The 17,395-nt window shown below is 20.2% G+C and overlaps 4 protein-coding genes across 4 annotated transcripts; 2 read left to right on the top strand and 2 right to left on the bottom strand.

Moving 5' to 3' along the window:
• Positions 1–124: 124 nt before the first annotated feature.
• Positions 125–2,475, bottom strand: PRSY57_0508800 (asparagine--tRNA ligase, putative; the record flags this gene model as incomplete). The annotated part of the gene is made up of 2 exons (XM_012906159.2): positions 125–2,094; positions 2,175–2,475. The coding sequence occupies 2 exons, from the start codon at positions 2,473–2,475 to the stop codon at positions 125–127; spliced, it is 2,271 nt and encodes a 756-aa protein (XP_012761613.2).
• Positions 2,476–3,072: 597 nt separating this feature from the next.
• PRSY57_0508700 (hypothetical protein) lies at positions 3,073–4,407 on the bottom strand (the record flags this gene model as incomplete). The annotated part of the gene is made up of 1 exon (XM_012906158.2): positions 3,073–4,407. One exon carries the CDS (start codon positions 4,405–4,407, stop codon positions 3,073–3,075), a length of 1,335 nt encoding a protein of 444 aa, XP_012761612.2.
• A 2,493-nt stretch (positions 4,408–6,900) lies between these two features.
• Positions 6,901–16,004, top strand: PRSY57_0508600 (RNA polymerase I; the record flags this gene model as incomplete). The annotated part of the gene is made up of 3 exons (XM_012906157.2): positions 6,901–15,454; positions 15,585–15,701; positions 15,910–16,004. The coding sequence occupies 3 exons, from the start codon at positions 6,901–6,903 to the stop codon at positions 16,002–16,004; spliced, it is 8,766 nt and encodes a 2,921-aa protein (XP_012761611.2).
• Positions 16,005–16,777: 773 nt separating this feature from the next.
• PRSY57_0508500 (hypothetical protein) lies at positions 16,778–17,256 on the top strand (the record flags this gene model as incomplete). The annotated part of the gene is made up of 2 exons (XM_012906156.2): positions 16,778–16,876; positions 17,005–17,256. The coding sequence occupies 2 exons, from the start codon at positions 16,778–16,780 to the stop codon at positions 17,254–17,256; spliced, it is 351 nt and encodes a 116-aa protein (XP_012761610.2).
• Between the last annotated feature and the right edge of the window lie 139 nt (positions 17,257–17,395).

Genomic DNA, 17,395 nt, shown 5'->3' with positions numbered 1-17,395 from the left:
TTTTTTTTTTTTTTTTTTTTAACTTAAATATACACTCATAGTGATGAAAAAAAAAATGTTTTTTTTTTTTTTTTCAAGAAAATGAAATAGTAATGATTTCCGAATTCATAAAAACATTATAATATTACATAAAAAGTGAACCTGGATATCTTGGGAAGGTTACGACATCTCTTATATTATTTATTGATGAAAGGAACATGATCAATCTATCCATACCTATGCCAAAACCAGCATGAGGTATATTTCCATGTTTTCTAAGTTGTATATAAGGATCATATAATTTCATATTTAACTTTTTATTTTCCATTTGTTTTTTTAAATTCTTCAAATTAATTTCTCTTTCAGACCCTCCTACAACTTCTCCAACATCTGGAAAAATAATATCCATACAAGAGACAGTTTTTTCATCTTCATTTAATTTCATATAAAATGGTTTTATATGAGTTGGGTAATTGATTATAACAACAGGGGCTTTAAAATAGTTTGTGGCTAGGTATTTTTGTTCTTCAAATGAAAAATCTTTACCCCATTGGAAATCATAAAAAATATTTTCTTTTTTCAGTATATTTATTGCTTCATCATATGTTATAAGAACAAATTTCTTATTTAATATATTTTCTAGTTTATTTTTTAAATTTTTATCATGATATTCATTCAAGTAATTTACATCTTCTGATTTGTATAAAGCATAAGTAATCATTTCTTTAATATATTCTTCTGAAATGTCTATTATATCTTTCAAGTTTGAAAAAGCTAATTCTACTTCTAGCATAAGAAATTCACTTAAATGTCTAAATGTATTTGAATTCTCGGCTCTAAATGAAGGATTTAAAGTGAATACATCACCTATAGAACAACATAAACATTCTAAAGATAATTGACTAGATACATTTAAATAACATGCTTTTTTAAAAAAATCGTTTTCAAAACAGTTATTATATGATTCTGTATTGTTAGGTGATATACAATCATTAGATACATTTTTTAATAACATTTCGTCAAAACCTTCAATTTTCGATATACTTTTATGACGTGATATATATTCTAAATGTTCATTTTGATAATAACGTTTTTCTTTTATATTACCTGCTATTTCATTTGTTATTCCTTTTTTCATATGATCTTCTTCTCTCTGTTCATTTTTTATTTGTTGATCAAATAATGTAGTTGCATAAAATAATTTCCCAGCTCCTTCACAATCATTACTTGTTAAAATGGGTGTATTAATATATGTATAATTTTTTTTTTTTTTTAAAAAATTAAAAGTTTCAAAAATTATATCTGATTTTAATCTAAATAGGCTACTATATAATTTTGTTCTTGCTCGTAAATGTGGATAATTCCTTAAATATTGTTTCGTGTGATATTTTTTGGATATCACATAATAGTCTTCTTTATTGTGTTTGGCGCCCTTTGTTTTATTATCTTCATTTATATGGCCAGATGAGTTTTTTGTAAAAATAATGTTATCATTAATATTATTATTATCATGGTAATAATTTGCATGATCATTCTTACTATCATGGTAATTATTGACATGATTATTATTATTATAATTATTATTATTACTATCATGGTAATTATTGACATGATTATTATTATTATTATTACTATCATGGTAATTATTGACATTATTATTATTATTATTATTATTATTACTATCATTGTAATTATTGACATGATCATTACTTTTAAAATTGTGATTATCTTTTTCCTTTCCACTATCATTTATTTTTTCCTTTTCCTCTACAGTGTCCTGATTCATTTGTTTAAATAATTTTATATAATGATTCTTTGAAATATCGTATACACACAATTCTACCTTTTGTTTTTTTCCTATGGATCCTTTTAACTCTCCAAAACATTCTATGGCATCATCTGTGGACGTTTTTAAAATATATTCATAGTCCGGAATTTTATCATCAATAATAACTTGTAAATTTTTATAATACGAACCATCATTAATATCTACAAAAACAAAATAACTTTTTCCTACTGTTCTCACTGATTTTATCCAACCACAAATTTTAAAATTTTTATGTTGTGCTTCTTTTACGTCCATTTTAAATAGGTCTTTAATTCTCGTCCTTTCAACTAAAGAAAAAAAAATATATATCATATAATAATATATATATATATAAATATATTTATTTATTTATATAATATATGCATACCATTTTTTGTTGTACAGTACAGATTATATTTCCCCTGAAACTTAGGAAGTAAGAACCTTTTCTTTATATCTATTTTATTACATAATGATATCATTTTTCTGTAGTTGTTTAAAAAAAAAAAATAATTCCTCAGCTTTCTCCTTTTAGTACCCGTTGTAAGTACAGGCCTATTTTTTATCCTTGACAAGTTATAGGTACAGCTTATATTTGATATCTTATTTCTGTTCTTGTTTTTAATACATTTTGTTAATAAAAATAATAATGTAAAGAAATAGATTAATGTGATAAAATATATTCTCATCAACAATATGGTACAAAAAAGGAAAAAAAAAATAATAATAGTAAAATTTAAATATGTATATGTATTATATATATATAAAAAAAAAATATATTATATATATATATATATATATATATATATATATATATATATATACATATACATTTTATATATAATTTTTAATAAATTTTCATTTTCCCCAATGAATAACAGCTTTTAACTGCTAACGTTAGGTGAATAAATTTATATTACCATGTATATATTTATTTAAAATAAAATATATATATATATATATATATGTATAAATTTTTTCTTTTTATTAATGTAATTTACAAATAAGTTAAAATATTATAATAATATGTATATTATGTTATATATATAATGTGCTTTTACAAAACAAAAAGGTATTTATAATTTCCCATTCATAGTATGTAATAAATTGTGTTTACCTTTATGCTCCATAGTTTGTGCATATTTTATATCAAAAAAAAAAAAAAAAAATAAAATAAATAAATAAATAAATAAAATAAAATAAATAAATAAAAAAAAAAAAAAAAAATTATACATATATATATATATATATATATATATATATTATATTATATATATGTGTGTTATTTATGAAACGAAGTGGTGTGGATTTGCGTTTGGAGAAAAAACTCTATAAATTTTTCGAGAAAGAGCTTTACCTAATTTTCTTTCCCCATATGAAGAACTTATAATTAAATCCTTTAAACATTCTTCATCATTATTTTTTTTTAAATATGTCATTAAATGGAATGGTGAATTAAAAACTTGTGTAATTTTTTTAGAAACATCTTCAGATATTCCATTGATTTGCATTAATTGAGATGTCCAAGTAGAATTATTATTTTTTTTATGATTAATATCTATATTTTTTAAATGATTAATAGTTTGTGGTTTAACTTTAAAATAAGAATAAGGTTTTCTATATTTAGATTGATGTAAATATTTACAACATTTAAATATATATTTAGTTAGTTGATTTATATTATCTAATTCGGCTGTATCAATATAATAATGTACCATCAAAGTAGCTATTATATTATCTAAATCTTTATTATTAATTATCATAATATTTTTTTCATTATATATTTCATTTTTATTTCTTTTTAACTGTGAAAAAATAGATGGAGAACAAAAAGATTTATCATGATATAGATAATTTTCTGTATAATCAACTCTATTTAATATTTCTCGTATACCTATTAATATACAAATAATACGAACATTTCTATATTCTTTTTGTAATTTTTCGATTTTATAAAACATATGTTTATATTCTTCATGTTGATCTTTTAAATATTTTTCATCAATAATTATTAATATTAAAGATAGAGAATAGGTATCATCTATACATTCTTCTTTTTTCCTTTCTCTTTCGTAAGATAATGTAAAATCATTATCAAAAGGAGACATACAACGATTACTAATCGATGAATCTGATGAATACGAGGAAGAAAAATCCCACAAGTTGCTTGTTCCTTGGGTCATTTCATATTTTTTTATATCATCACTTTTTTTTATGCTATCACTTTTTTTTATGCTATCACTTTTTTTTATGCTATCACTTTTTTTTATGCTATCACTTTTTTTTATATCATCACTATTTTTTATATAATCACTATTTTTTATATAATCACTATTTTTTATATCATCACTATTTTTTATATCATCACTTTCTCCTATGCGCGTTTTTTTTTTTGTTAAAGCGAAGTGAGATTTATAAATATAATTTGTATATATGTAACATATACCTTCCATATCTACCAAAGGCTCATGTGCTATATATATTTCTTCCAAATAAAGCATTTCACTATATTTTGTATCATTCTTATCGTTTACTTGTTCATTTTTTAAAAACGTGTTAAGTTGATAATAAATTGTGCTTGATTTTAAATCGTCGCTAAAAAGTATTTTTATTTTATCCATTGAGGTGAAAAATAAAAATAAAAACTCAGACTAACATAAAAAAAAAAAAATATACATACATACATATATATATATATATATATATATATATATAATATTATAATATTGTGCCGCGTGATGACAAGTTTAAATTATAGCATCACACGGAATTCTTGTAAAGAATATACACAACATTATATGGATAATTAAAAGATAATAATATGATAAGAATATTATTATAATAATATTTTAATTATATTTCATATATGTGTTTCTTAATATAATTATAAAATTATTTTATCATAACACCAAACATAACATATTTATAATTTTTCATGGCTATTATTTATTTGAACAAATTGGGTTACGAAAAATGAAAAAAAAAAAAAAAAAAAAAAATATACATATATATATAATAACATACAACAAATTTATTTGTGTATAATTATAATATTTACATATATATATATTTTATTTTTAACACCTTTGTGGGGTGTAATGATAAAAAGGGAGAAGGAATAAATATAACTTAACCATTTTCATATATACAAAACTAATTGATAAATGTTTTTATTTTATAAAAAAAAAAAAAAAGATTAAAAGGAATAAATAAAAGAATAATATAACAAAATGCTTATATAATTTTTCAGTTCATATAAAACAATAGTCTTTTAATTTATAAGAATATATTTATAAAATATTATTTGTTAATATATATGTCCACTTTCATAAAATATACAACAAGTTATTTATATTAAAGATATATATTTACTAATGTTACCATTTGCAAAACTGAAAAAAAAAAAAAAAAAAATAATAAAAGAGAAAGAAAAAATATATAATATATTATATTATATTATATTATATTATAAATATATAACCAGTTTTTTTTTATTAAAAGTTAATTTAAGAATTGTTCATTTTTTTTTTTTTTTTTTTTTTTTCTTTTTTCCCTCAATTTGAAACAACATATGAAATGAATTTATATATATTATATTATATATATAGTATAATTTTATGACATTGATCTTTGTTCTAAAGTTTATATAAATAAAATATTATATTGAATAAATATATTTTTTTTCTATTAAAAAAATAAGAGGGGAAAATAAAATAATAAAAGAAAATCCTGTAACAATAAAAATTAATAATCTTTTATCTGAAATAACATATTGTGGATATTTTTATTTTTCTATATAACAAGAAAAATAAAATAAAATAAAACAAAATAAAATAAAAGAAATTAAAAGAAAAGAAAACAAAACAAAACAAAAGTAATGTTTATAATATTTACATATATAATATTAATAATTTTATATGTAATAATATTGTTTTATATATTTATATTTTATATAATACCCTTGAACTTTCTAAACTTGTAGTTAATAAAATATATATATATATATATATATATATATAATATGATTATCTTATATTATCTATAACTCTATTTTTTTTATTTTTTAAATATGTAAATTAAAAAATAATAATGTATAAATAAATAGTTTTTATAATAATTTATATTTATATATTTATTTACATAGAATAATAATATACTATATTTATATGAACTTATAGATATATGTTATTTTATATATTTTATATATGCATATATAAAAATATAATTATTAATATTATAATATTATATATATAATAATATAAGTATAAATTATATTTATTTTTTATTTTAAAAATGTAGAAACTTTGGTTACTTTTTCTTTTAAAACCATAAAAATATATATAATATATAATTATATAATATATATATATATATATATATTATTATTATTATTATTACCAATTAATACCATGTTACTAATCTCTGATGTTTAAAATGTTGTGAATTATTTTATTTATTTTTTATTTTTTTTTAATTAAAGTTTTGATATTACAATATATGAATATATTATATATATATATATATAAAATAATATTGTATATTTTTTCATATTTATATTTTATATCATATATTTTATTGCAACGTTGTTAATATATACATATATATATATATATATATATATATATATATATTTATGTATATATTATAAAATCTTGATAATAAATATTATTCGTTTATTAAAATTACATTTTACTAAATATATATATGTTTTTTCTTTTTTTGTACAAAATAGGTTTTTATATATATGTATAAAAATTAAAGATTGAGCTTATATATTTGTATTTAATTTTATATCTTCATATTATTAATGTGGTCTCATTCTTTTTTAAATACGTATGTATAAGAAGCAATATTAATATATCAGGAAATTAAATAAAATATAAATAAATAAATAAATAAATATATATATATATATATATATAAATATGTATTATATATTGTTGATTTGTTATTGAATACTTATAGAAGCTCTAAAATGATATAGAAGAAGAAAAAATGTTTACATATTCTTATATATATGTATATATATATATATATTTATTTATTTATTTATTTATTTGTTTATTTATTTATTCCTACGTTTGAATGTTATATATAATTATTATATATAAAAGATGTACGATATAAATAAGTCAATATGTGCCGAGATAAAAAGTGCGGAACTTGATGTATTAAACAGTGGGGAGTTGAGAAGAATATCTATGGGTAAATACGAAAATGAGAAATATGAATATGAAAAAACTCATAAAAGTGGAGTTGTTACAAAAATGTATTATGACCCGAAATATGGTACTATTGATCATAATCAAATATGTTCAGTATGTTTTGAAAGGCACGAGAATTGTACAGGTCATATTGGTCATATTGAATTTGTTCTTCCGTTATTTAATCCATTATTTTATAAAGAATTACAAGAATTATTAAATTTGATTTGTTATCATTGTTATAATTTTTGTTGTTCTGAGGATGTTATTTTTTTATTAAAACATATTTTTCAATTGAAATCTTTGAATCAAATTGAAAGCACGAATAAAATAAAATACAAAAAAAATTGTGATTATGAATATATAATTGATCAAGTGGAGAAATTATATAAAAAAATATGTAAAGATTCAAATATTTCTTTAGACGACATTGTTGAAGCAATATATGATGATTATGAAAATGTTCATGAGGACAAAGATGGAAATTTTGATGCATCAGTTGATCTTTTGGATTCTCTGGAAAAGATAAAAGATGAGACGGATGAAAAAAACAAAAATAATAATAATAATAATAATAATAATAATAATAATAATAATAATGTAGATATAAATGTTGATAATAATAATAATGTACATATAGATGTTGATAATAATAATAATAATGTAGATATAGGTGTTGATAATAATAATAATTATTTTAATAACGATCTTGTCGACTTAGCTCCAAATGAAGAAATTTATGAGGAAGAAACGGACGCAGCAAGAAGCGATGATAACAAAGAAAACAAACCAGATTATAACAAATTAAAAGAAAGAATTAAGAAATATAAATTTGATCCAAATAAATTAGCATTTCAATCAAATTATAATTATGAAGAATATTTAATATTAAGTAAAACTATAAAACTTCATATGAAAAAAAGTAGCAAATGCTGTTTTTGTAAATTTCAAAGAAATATAAGTGCGAAGGTATCACAAAGAAGAGATACCATAAATTTCATAGGAGTACACACAAACAACCCTTTTTTTAAAAAGTATATGCCTAAGAAAAAACAAAAAAAAAATGAAAAAGATGATCAAGAAGATATAGATGACTTGGAAAATATGAATAATATTGATGATATAAATTATAATGATGATGCAGACAACATGCAGCATATGAATGATGATGAAAATCAATTGAACAGTATTCCATCGAGGAACGAAAATAATAAACTAATGATAAAAAGGGAAAGTAAAAAAATTGAATACAACAATAATATTAATGATGAATCGATAAAAATAGAAGAGGATAATAATGAAGGTGATGATGATGATAAACAAATGGATAGGGATGGTAGTTATCCATTTAATAATAATAATAATAATAATGGTGATGATGATAATGAGAATTATAATAAACTAAGTGGTGGATATGAAAATTCTTTTAACGAAATATCAACAGATAATATAACAAAGGATAAAAATAAAAGTTCTACCTTTACAGATATGGTCAATCATTATAATAGAACACAACCTCCTAAAGAGAAATGTACCATACGTTTATTCAGTTTTCAGGTTATAGATATATTAAAAAAGATTTTTGAAAATAATAATAAAGATATTATAAATTTGTTATATCCATTTACTAAAAGAGATGGTTATAAGAAATTTTTTTTATATGATATGGGTGTTAGTGGAAATAGATTCAGAAGTCAATCAAAGGGTATACATGTTCGAACAAAAATAACAAATACGTTATGTAGATTTAATAATTTTATAAAGTTATGTATAAATGCAAAGAAAAAGGTTGATTTTGATTATTTATTAGAACATAATAAGAAGGATTTAAAATTATATAAAGATATGTTTTCTGTTTTTTCTTTAAAAATGAAATATAAATTTAATAATAATATAATGGATGATGATACAGATATAACAAAGATGGATTTTTTAAAATATTATACATTAGTATATAATAATAAAAGTGCATATATAAATATATTGTTTAGTACCTTACAGTTAGGTGTTAATACATTTTATGATTCAACCTTAACAGAAAAGCTTAATAATAAACATTTAAAAAATATAAGTATAAGACAGATATTAGATAAAAAAGAAGGAATATTAAGAAAAAATATTATGGGGAAAAGAGTAAATAATTGTGCACGAACTGTTATATCTCCAGATACATTTATTGAAACCAATCAAATAGGGATGCCTATTGAATTTGCAAAGGTGTTAACTATAGATGAATACATAACACAAAACAATTTTAGTTATATAAAAAAGTTAATACAAAATGGACCCAATATATATCCAGGTGCACTTAGTTATAGAGATTCAAATGGTAGAGTATTTAAACTATCACATAAATATGAAGATAGATTAAAAGTTATTGAAAAAATAGAAAAATTGAATTTTCAAACCGAAAATTGTTATATACTTCATAGACATGCACGTGATGGAGATGTAGTAATAATGAATAGACAACCTACATTACATAAATTTTCTATTATGGCCCATTATTTGAAAATATTTGAAAAAGAAAAAGTTTTTAGATTAAATTATGTTAATTGTAGTTCATATAATGCAGATTTTGATGGAGATGAAATGAATTTACATTTATTACAAACACCATTAGCTAGAGCTGAAGCAACACATTTAATGAATTGTGATTTTCTATTTACAAGTTTTAAAGATGGTTCACCACTCAGAGGTTTAGCTCAAGATTTTATTCTTGGTGGTTTACATTTAACATCTTTAGAAACATTTTTAAATTATGATGAATATTGCAATTTATTGCAATGTTCATTGAACTCTTTAATATCTCAGAAGAATTCATTTTTTATTAAGAAGAAAAAGAATAATAATAATAATAATAATAATAATAATAATAATAATATTAATAATAACACCAACAGAAGTAATAGTGTTATGAAAAACACAAGGAATTCACAATATAATATACAAAATGATTTAAATAATAACAGCAATAAAGATAATTATCTTAAAAAGATGAGCATTCTAAAAAACCATCAATCGTTAGAAGATAATGTAAAAATATCACATGCTGTATCAAATGAAGAAGGAAGAAATAATTCTATATATGAATCAACAAATAATGTATTGAAACCACAAGATATAGATATTTTAAAAGAAATAAACCATGGTGAACAATTTAATGGTAATGTTTTAAAAATAACAAATTATAATTATCTAGATCCATATGCTATTATATTAAACAGAACCAGTTTTACTATTATTACTGAAGAACCCGCAATTCTATATCCCAAAAAATTGTGGACAGGAAAACAATTAATAACAAGTATATTAAAAACAGTTATTGATAAGGTAGCTATAGAAACATATAATAAATATAATGATAATGAATTTATGAATACATATAAAGGAATTAATTATGTGGCTAAAGCAAAAACATCACCAGATTTATGGTCATTTGATCCATTAAAAGAAAATGAAGTTATTATAAAAAATTCAGAATTATTACAAGGAGTATTAGATAAATTACATTTTGGTGCAAGTTCAAATAGTTTAGTTCATTTATGTCATGAATTATTTGGTCCCAAAACTAGTGCTGTTATGTTAGATTGTTTTGGAAGATTATTTATAAATTTTCTACAACTACGTGGTACTAGTTTAAGTTTATATGATTTTATATTGAATAAAAATGCAAAGAAAGAAAAAAGTCTTATTAAAAAAAGAATATCATTTACAGGTTTTTATTTACAAAATTTATTTGTCTATTCTATAGCAAATTCTGTAAATGCTGATATTACTGAAATGAATTCTTATACAAAAAAAAAAATGAATACAGGTAACCAAAGGAAAAAATTAATACTAAATAAAATGTATGATTTATATGAAAAACAAAATGAACTTATAAATAATAATTTTAATGAGAATGGAAATTATTTAAACAAAATGAAAAAAAAAAGAAATATAAAAAATGATAGCGATATGATGAAGGATGAAAATATTTTATCTATATCACAAAATTCTTATTTACTTGCTTTGTTAAATAAAGAATTACAAAATATGATATACCACATTTTAAATGAAGTACAATTTTGTGATGATGATGTTTCTTTATTAAATAAAGAAAAAAAAAAAAAACAAAAGGAAAATAAAATTGCTAACACGTGTATTAATTATAAACATAATAATTCACATGTTAATGATGAACAAAATTGTAATTCTTCTTTATATTCATGTGTTCAATATGTTCTTAATAAAGATCTTTTTAATTTATATGAAAAATATTTAAATGGAAAAAATGAAGAAGGAAATAAACATATATCATATAATAATTGTCAAATAGATAAAAGAAATAATCATTTCTTAAATTCTATAACAAACAAATTATATAAAGCTTTAAAAGAACCTACCTTTTTTAATTCTACTAGTTATACTATTAAAAAAATTACAAAAGTTATTGAAAAAGTGCTTACATTTTTAAAAGCAGCTAGATGTAACAAGAGATTGAAAATTTATATTATATTTGAATTATTTCAAAATAAAAATATTATGAAATATTTCCCTTCCTTAGTTAATTATATAAATAACTTTCATTTTGATCTAAGTAATGAGGAAATTATTAAAAATGTTATAAATAATATATATTTTAAGGAAGATGACGAATCGCACATATCATCTGTAAATATTAAAGTGGAAGACCATTGTAATAAAGATATAAAATTTAAAGGTGACCAAGAAATGAACGAATTTATAGATAACGAAAAAATAAAAAAGAAAGGAAAATTTTCGCAAGAAAAAACCATTCAAGAAATAAAAAAATATAAGTTGAAAAAATTTCTTCATTTTTATGCCGAATTACATAAAAAATGTAATTATGAAGAAGGAACAGGATATAATATTGACGAACAGAATAATTATAATATTGATGAAAAGGATTATATGAATGATTATAATGATAATAATAATAATGATAATAATAATGATAATAATAATGATAATAATAATGATAATGATAATAATGATAATAATAATTTATTTAGAAGAAGTTTCGTCAAAAGCGAAATGATGAATGTATATCATACAAGTGATGATGTATATGATGAAAAGATGATAAGAAATTGTTTAGTGTCAAGTTTACCGTCGTTTACCTTAAATGATGAAATAACTAATTTATCATATAATGGGAAACATCAATATTATGAAGATTATTTATGTTCCAAAAAAAAAGATGAAGAAGATTTAAATTTTAAATATTACAATATGGATGATGTATTTTATAAAATGGAATATTTAATACATAATTATTTTTATTTAAAAAGATCAGATTTTGACAATTTAATTGATTCATTATTTCAACCATATTTATGTAGAGTATCATCAGGAACGAATAATTTAATAAATATGAATAATTTAATGAATAAATTTTTAAATAATGGTTTTAGTAATATGATTTTTACTGGTGCTAAAGGTAGTAAAGTCAATTATTCTATGATTTGTGGTATGTTAGATCAGCAATATTTAGAAGGTAAAAGAGTACCTAGAATGAGATCTGGAAAAACATTACCAAGTTTTCATAGATATGATTATGGAGCTAGATCATGTGGTTTAATTACAGATTGCTTTTTAGAAGGTTTAAGACCACAGGAATATTTTTTTCATTGTATGTCAGGAAGAGAAGGTTTAATAGATACTGCAGTAAAAACAGCAAAATCTGGTTATATACAAAGATGTTTAATTAAATGTATGGAATCGGTTATATTACATTATGACGGTACGGTTAGAAATGAAGATAATTCAATTATTCAATTTTTATATGGTGAAGATGGTATTGATCCTTCTAAAACAGCTTATTTAGATTTATCAAAAGATTTATTACATAATTATCATCTTTCATTTAGTAAATATTTAAATAATAATATGCATAGTAAAATATTAAATAATCAAGAATTATTTTTAAAGCATGAAAGAGATAATGATACAAAAGATAATGAAGAACCATTAATTAGTAAATATAATCCATATACATATATTGGTAGTGTTTCAGACAAATTCAATAATAAATTAAATAGTACTCTTTTATGGAATGATTTAAATTTCCCTGAATATGAAAATTTACCTATAAATTTTGATACTTTATCATCATCTCTTTTAAAATCAAAATATTATAATTCTTTATGTAATCCTGGGGAATCTATAGGTATATTAGTAGCTCAATCATTTGGTGAACCCGCTACACAAATGACATTGAATACGTTTCATTTAGCTGGTACAGAAAACGTTACTATGGGTATTCCAAGATTAAAAGAAATATTTTTAACATCAAAATTGACATCTAAACCTATGATATATGTACCTATAAAATTACAAGTGGATAATTTAAAAAATGATGCAAATAAAATGAAAAATTATATTACAAGTATTGCAGATAAAATTTTAAGTAGTTATAAAAGTATATTTTTAACTGATGTTATATATGGTATTGGTGTCGATAGGAAAATAATATTAAAAGAAAATCAGAACGAACAAAAACATACTATTAATTTATCAGATATTATAAATATGAATGATGAAGAATTAAATGCAGATACTCAGCTAACCAAAATAAATAATGTTTTAAAAAATTGTAATATTAATTTTGATATGAAAAAAGAATGGAATTATGAAATTATAATTCAATTTGAAAATTTATATCATTTTTGTAATATTAATAAGCATTTAACAATATCATTTATACTTTACAAAGTAGTAAATGCTTTATTAAATTCTGTGTTAAATAAAGTTCATGAAACTTTTGTATTTCATAATTTGATAAATATGAATTCATTAAATCATGAATATTATGATGAGTTATATGATTTCATAAGTAAAAAAATGTCAGAAGAATTTAATTTTAATATGGATAAATATGAATATAAAGATGATGAACATCAAATTAATGCAAAGTTAAAATTCATGGAAAAAGAAAATGAACGTTATGATTCTAAAAGAGGCACAAATAATAATATATCAGGTGAATATCAAAATGCTTCTCATACTATAACTAGCCATATGGAAGATGACTCTCCAATGAAATCATATAATGATATTTCAAATAAGGAAAATATGTCTCCTTATGACGATGGAAAAGGAAAGGATGGAGAGCGTGATCAAGATGATATGTCTGATATTGAACTGAAGGATAATTCTGAAAAAAATTCCAACAGTGATCAAGCTTCGAAAGATGGTGATAGTGACACGGACGAAGAGGAAGAAGATGATGAATTAAAATCAGAGAAGGAAAAAGAAGAGGATGAAAAAGAATATGACGAGGAGGGAGAAAGTGACGCGAGCAGTAAAATTGATAGTGACCATAAAAGTGATAGTGATCATAAAAGTGATAGTGATCATAAAAGTGATAGTGATCATAAAAGTAATAGTGATCATAAAAATGATAGTGATATGGATAGTGATAATGATATTAATATGGATAGTGATAGTGAATCAGAGATGGTGAGTTCAAATAAAAAAGAAATTATAAATATAAATAATAAAGATAATTACTATACTAATAGAAATTCTAGTAATGAATCCAAATTATCAGAATGTTCCAATACTAGAGGTAGTACTGTAAATTATTTTTCATCCGAAACAAGTGCTACACATCATATATTAGTAGATGAAGAAGAATCAAGTATTTTTCCTAATTTGAAAAATAAAAAATTAAATAATATTAATGATAATAAAAATATGTCTTCAACTACCGTTTCATCTTCATTATCATCATCATCATTATCAACACCATTAAATAAAAAAAATATTGAAGATGATGAACATATAAATAATATTCATTTTATAGAAAAAAATAAATATAATGAAGAAATGGATAATAAAGAAGAATTTATTACGAAATCATTTACCAAATTATCTTATGATTATAAAAATAATATTAATTTAATATCTTCAGATGATGATCAAGAAAATATTGAACAAAATGAAGAAGGACAAAAAATGAAAAAAAGTGAACAAAGATATGTTAAAAATATTATTGATAAAATCAAAAGTAGCCTACTTTGTTTTATTAAAAATATACATTTCTCACCTGTAACATGGATCTTAAAATTAAATATTGGATGGGATATCAACTTTTTCCCATATCCTATCGATTTTTTAAATCATATCAAATCAGAAATTAATAAAGAAGTTTTATTCAAAGTAAAAGATCTAAATAATCCAAAAATTTTAAAGGGTAAAGATATTACACATAGTGGAGCAGAATATGAATTACAAATTGAAGGAAAAAATATTTATAAATTGTATAATATTAAAGATAAATATATTGATAAAACAAAATTATATTGTAATGATATTTATGCTATTGTTAAAACATATGGTATAGAAGCAGGAAGATTATGTATAACCAAGGAATTAAAAAAAGTTTTCGATGCTTATGGTATACAAATCGATTTTAGGCATTTGTCATTTATAAGTGATTTCATGACACATACAGGTATAATCAAAATGAAAACATATATAAAATTAGTTCAATATCTTTCAATAACATTACTAAAATATTTATATATATATATATGTATGTATGTATGTATTTAAATTTTTTTTTTTTTTTTTTTTCCCTTTAGGTGATTTGAAAGCTTTTAACAGACACGGGTTGGGATATTTCCGTAACGTTTTTCATAAAATGAGTTTTGAATGTGCTACGAACTTTTTAATACAAGGATGTATACACAATTCAATTGGTAAGGAAAAAAAATATATAATAAATAAATAAATAAATATAAATGAATAAATATATATGTATAAATATATATGTATAAATATATATGTATAAATATATATGAACAAATATATATGTATAAATATATATGTATAAATATATATGTATAAATATATATGTATATATGTGTGTATATATATAATATTCCTATTTTTTTTTTTTTTTTGTAGATTACTTATCAACGGCATCAAGTAGCTTATTTTTTGGTAAACATATAAAAGTAGGTACCAATTTAGCGGATATTGTAACATGCATAGATAAATAAAATTTATAGTATATATTATATTTTATTATATTTTATTTATTTATTTATTTACTTATTTTTTTTTTGACATCACCTTTTTAAATGTACGCATAATGCCAAAAAAAAAAAAAAAATATATATATATATCTATCTATCTATATATATATATATATATATATATATATATATATGTATATTATATGTTTATATGACAATTATTTACATTTTTAATTACAATATATGTTAAATAAATATTATATTTTATTATATATACAAAATTATTTTATATTTATCGAATTAATTTTTTTGCAATAATAAACTTATTTTTTAAAATATATTAACATAACTTTAAACAATAATTAATCATAAAAAATAATTAAAAGAAATGTTATTATAGAAAAAGAATTGTGAAAAAATAAGAAAATATATGAATGCATAATATTTTATTGTATAAGAGGCAGAAAATGTTCATAGATAGAAGATAATATTTACATTGATATAGAAAAAAAAAAAAAAAAAAAAAAATATATTATATATATATATATATAAATATATTTTAATAAGATAGTAATAAATATCTTATAATATGTATATATAGAAAAATAATGAAAGCTTAATTTTATAATACATACATATATATATATATATATATATATATATATATATATATATATATATATAATATATTATATATATTATAACATAACATATATATAATTTCAAGCAGCTAAAGTAATAAACACAAAATTTTTTAAAAAATTAATCAAAGTCAGGAAAATAATATTTCATCAAAAATGAATGAAAATAATGATATAATTGAAAATAATAACAAGGCTTATGTAGATCCTAAGATGTACAATAAGTTTAAAAATGATGGATCTTTCTTACAGCAGGTTATATAATGTAAAAAAATGTTTATATGTATATAAACATATAAATTCTCTATACATATATGTATATATATAATTATGGCCATTAGAATATAAAAAATTATTTTTATTGTGGAATTTTTCCTTTGTAGGTTCTAGCGATGCAGAAGAAAAAGAAAACCCGAAAATTTAAAGAAGACGAGGGTAACAATTCTAAGAAAAAAAAATTAAAAAATAAAGAAAATATAGATGATAATGCTACGGAGAAAATCAATTCCTTAGATGGAAACATAGAAGATGAAAGAGAAATAGAAATAAAAAATGAGTACATTGAACAAATCAACAAAATGAAAGAGCAAGGATTCTTTACGGACAAGGGGATAGGAGCTGGGCTAGTTAAATAAATATATAAATAATCCAAAAAAAAAAAAAAAAAAAAAAAAAAAAAAAAAAAAAAAATAAAAAAAAATATATATAAATTTTTTTTTTTTTTTTATTAATATAATTTATTTTATATATATATATATTAATATATTAGTTTTC

This window comes from Plasmodium reichenowi, chromosome 5 (assembly GCF_001601855.1).
Source record: "Plasmodium reichenowi strain SY57 chromosome 5, whole genome shotgun sequence".
Lineage (NCBI taxonomy): Eukaryota > Apicomplexa > Aconoidasida > Haemosporida > Plasmodiidae > Plasmodium > Plasmodium reichenowi.
Note: the sequence above shows the minus strand (reverse complement) of the source record. Positions and strands in the feature narration are given on the sequence as shown.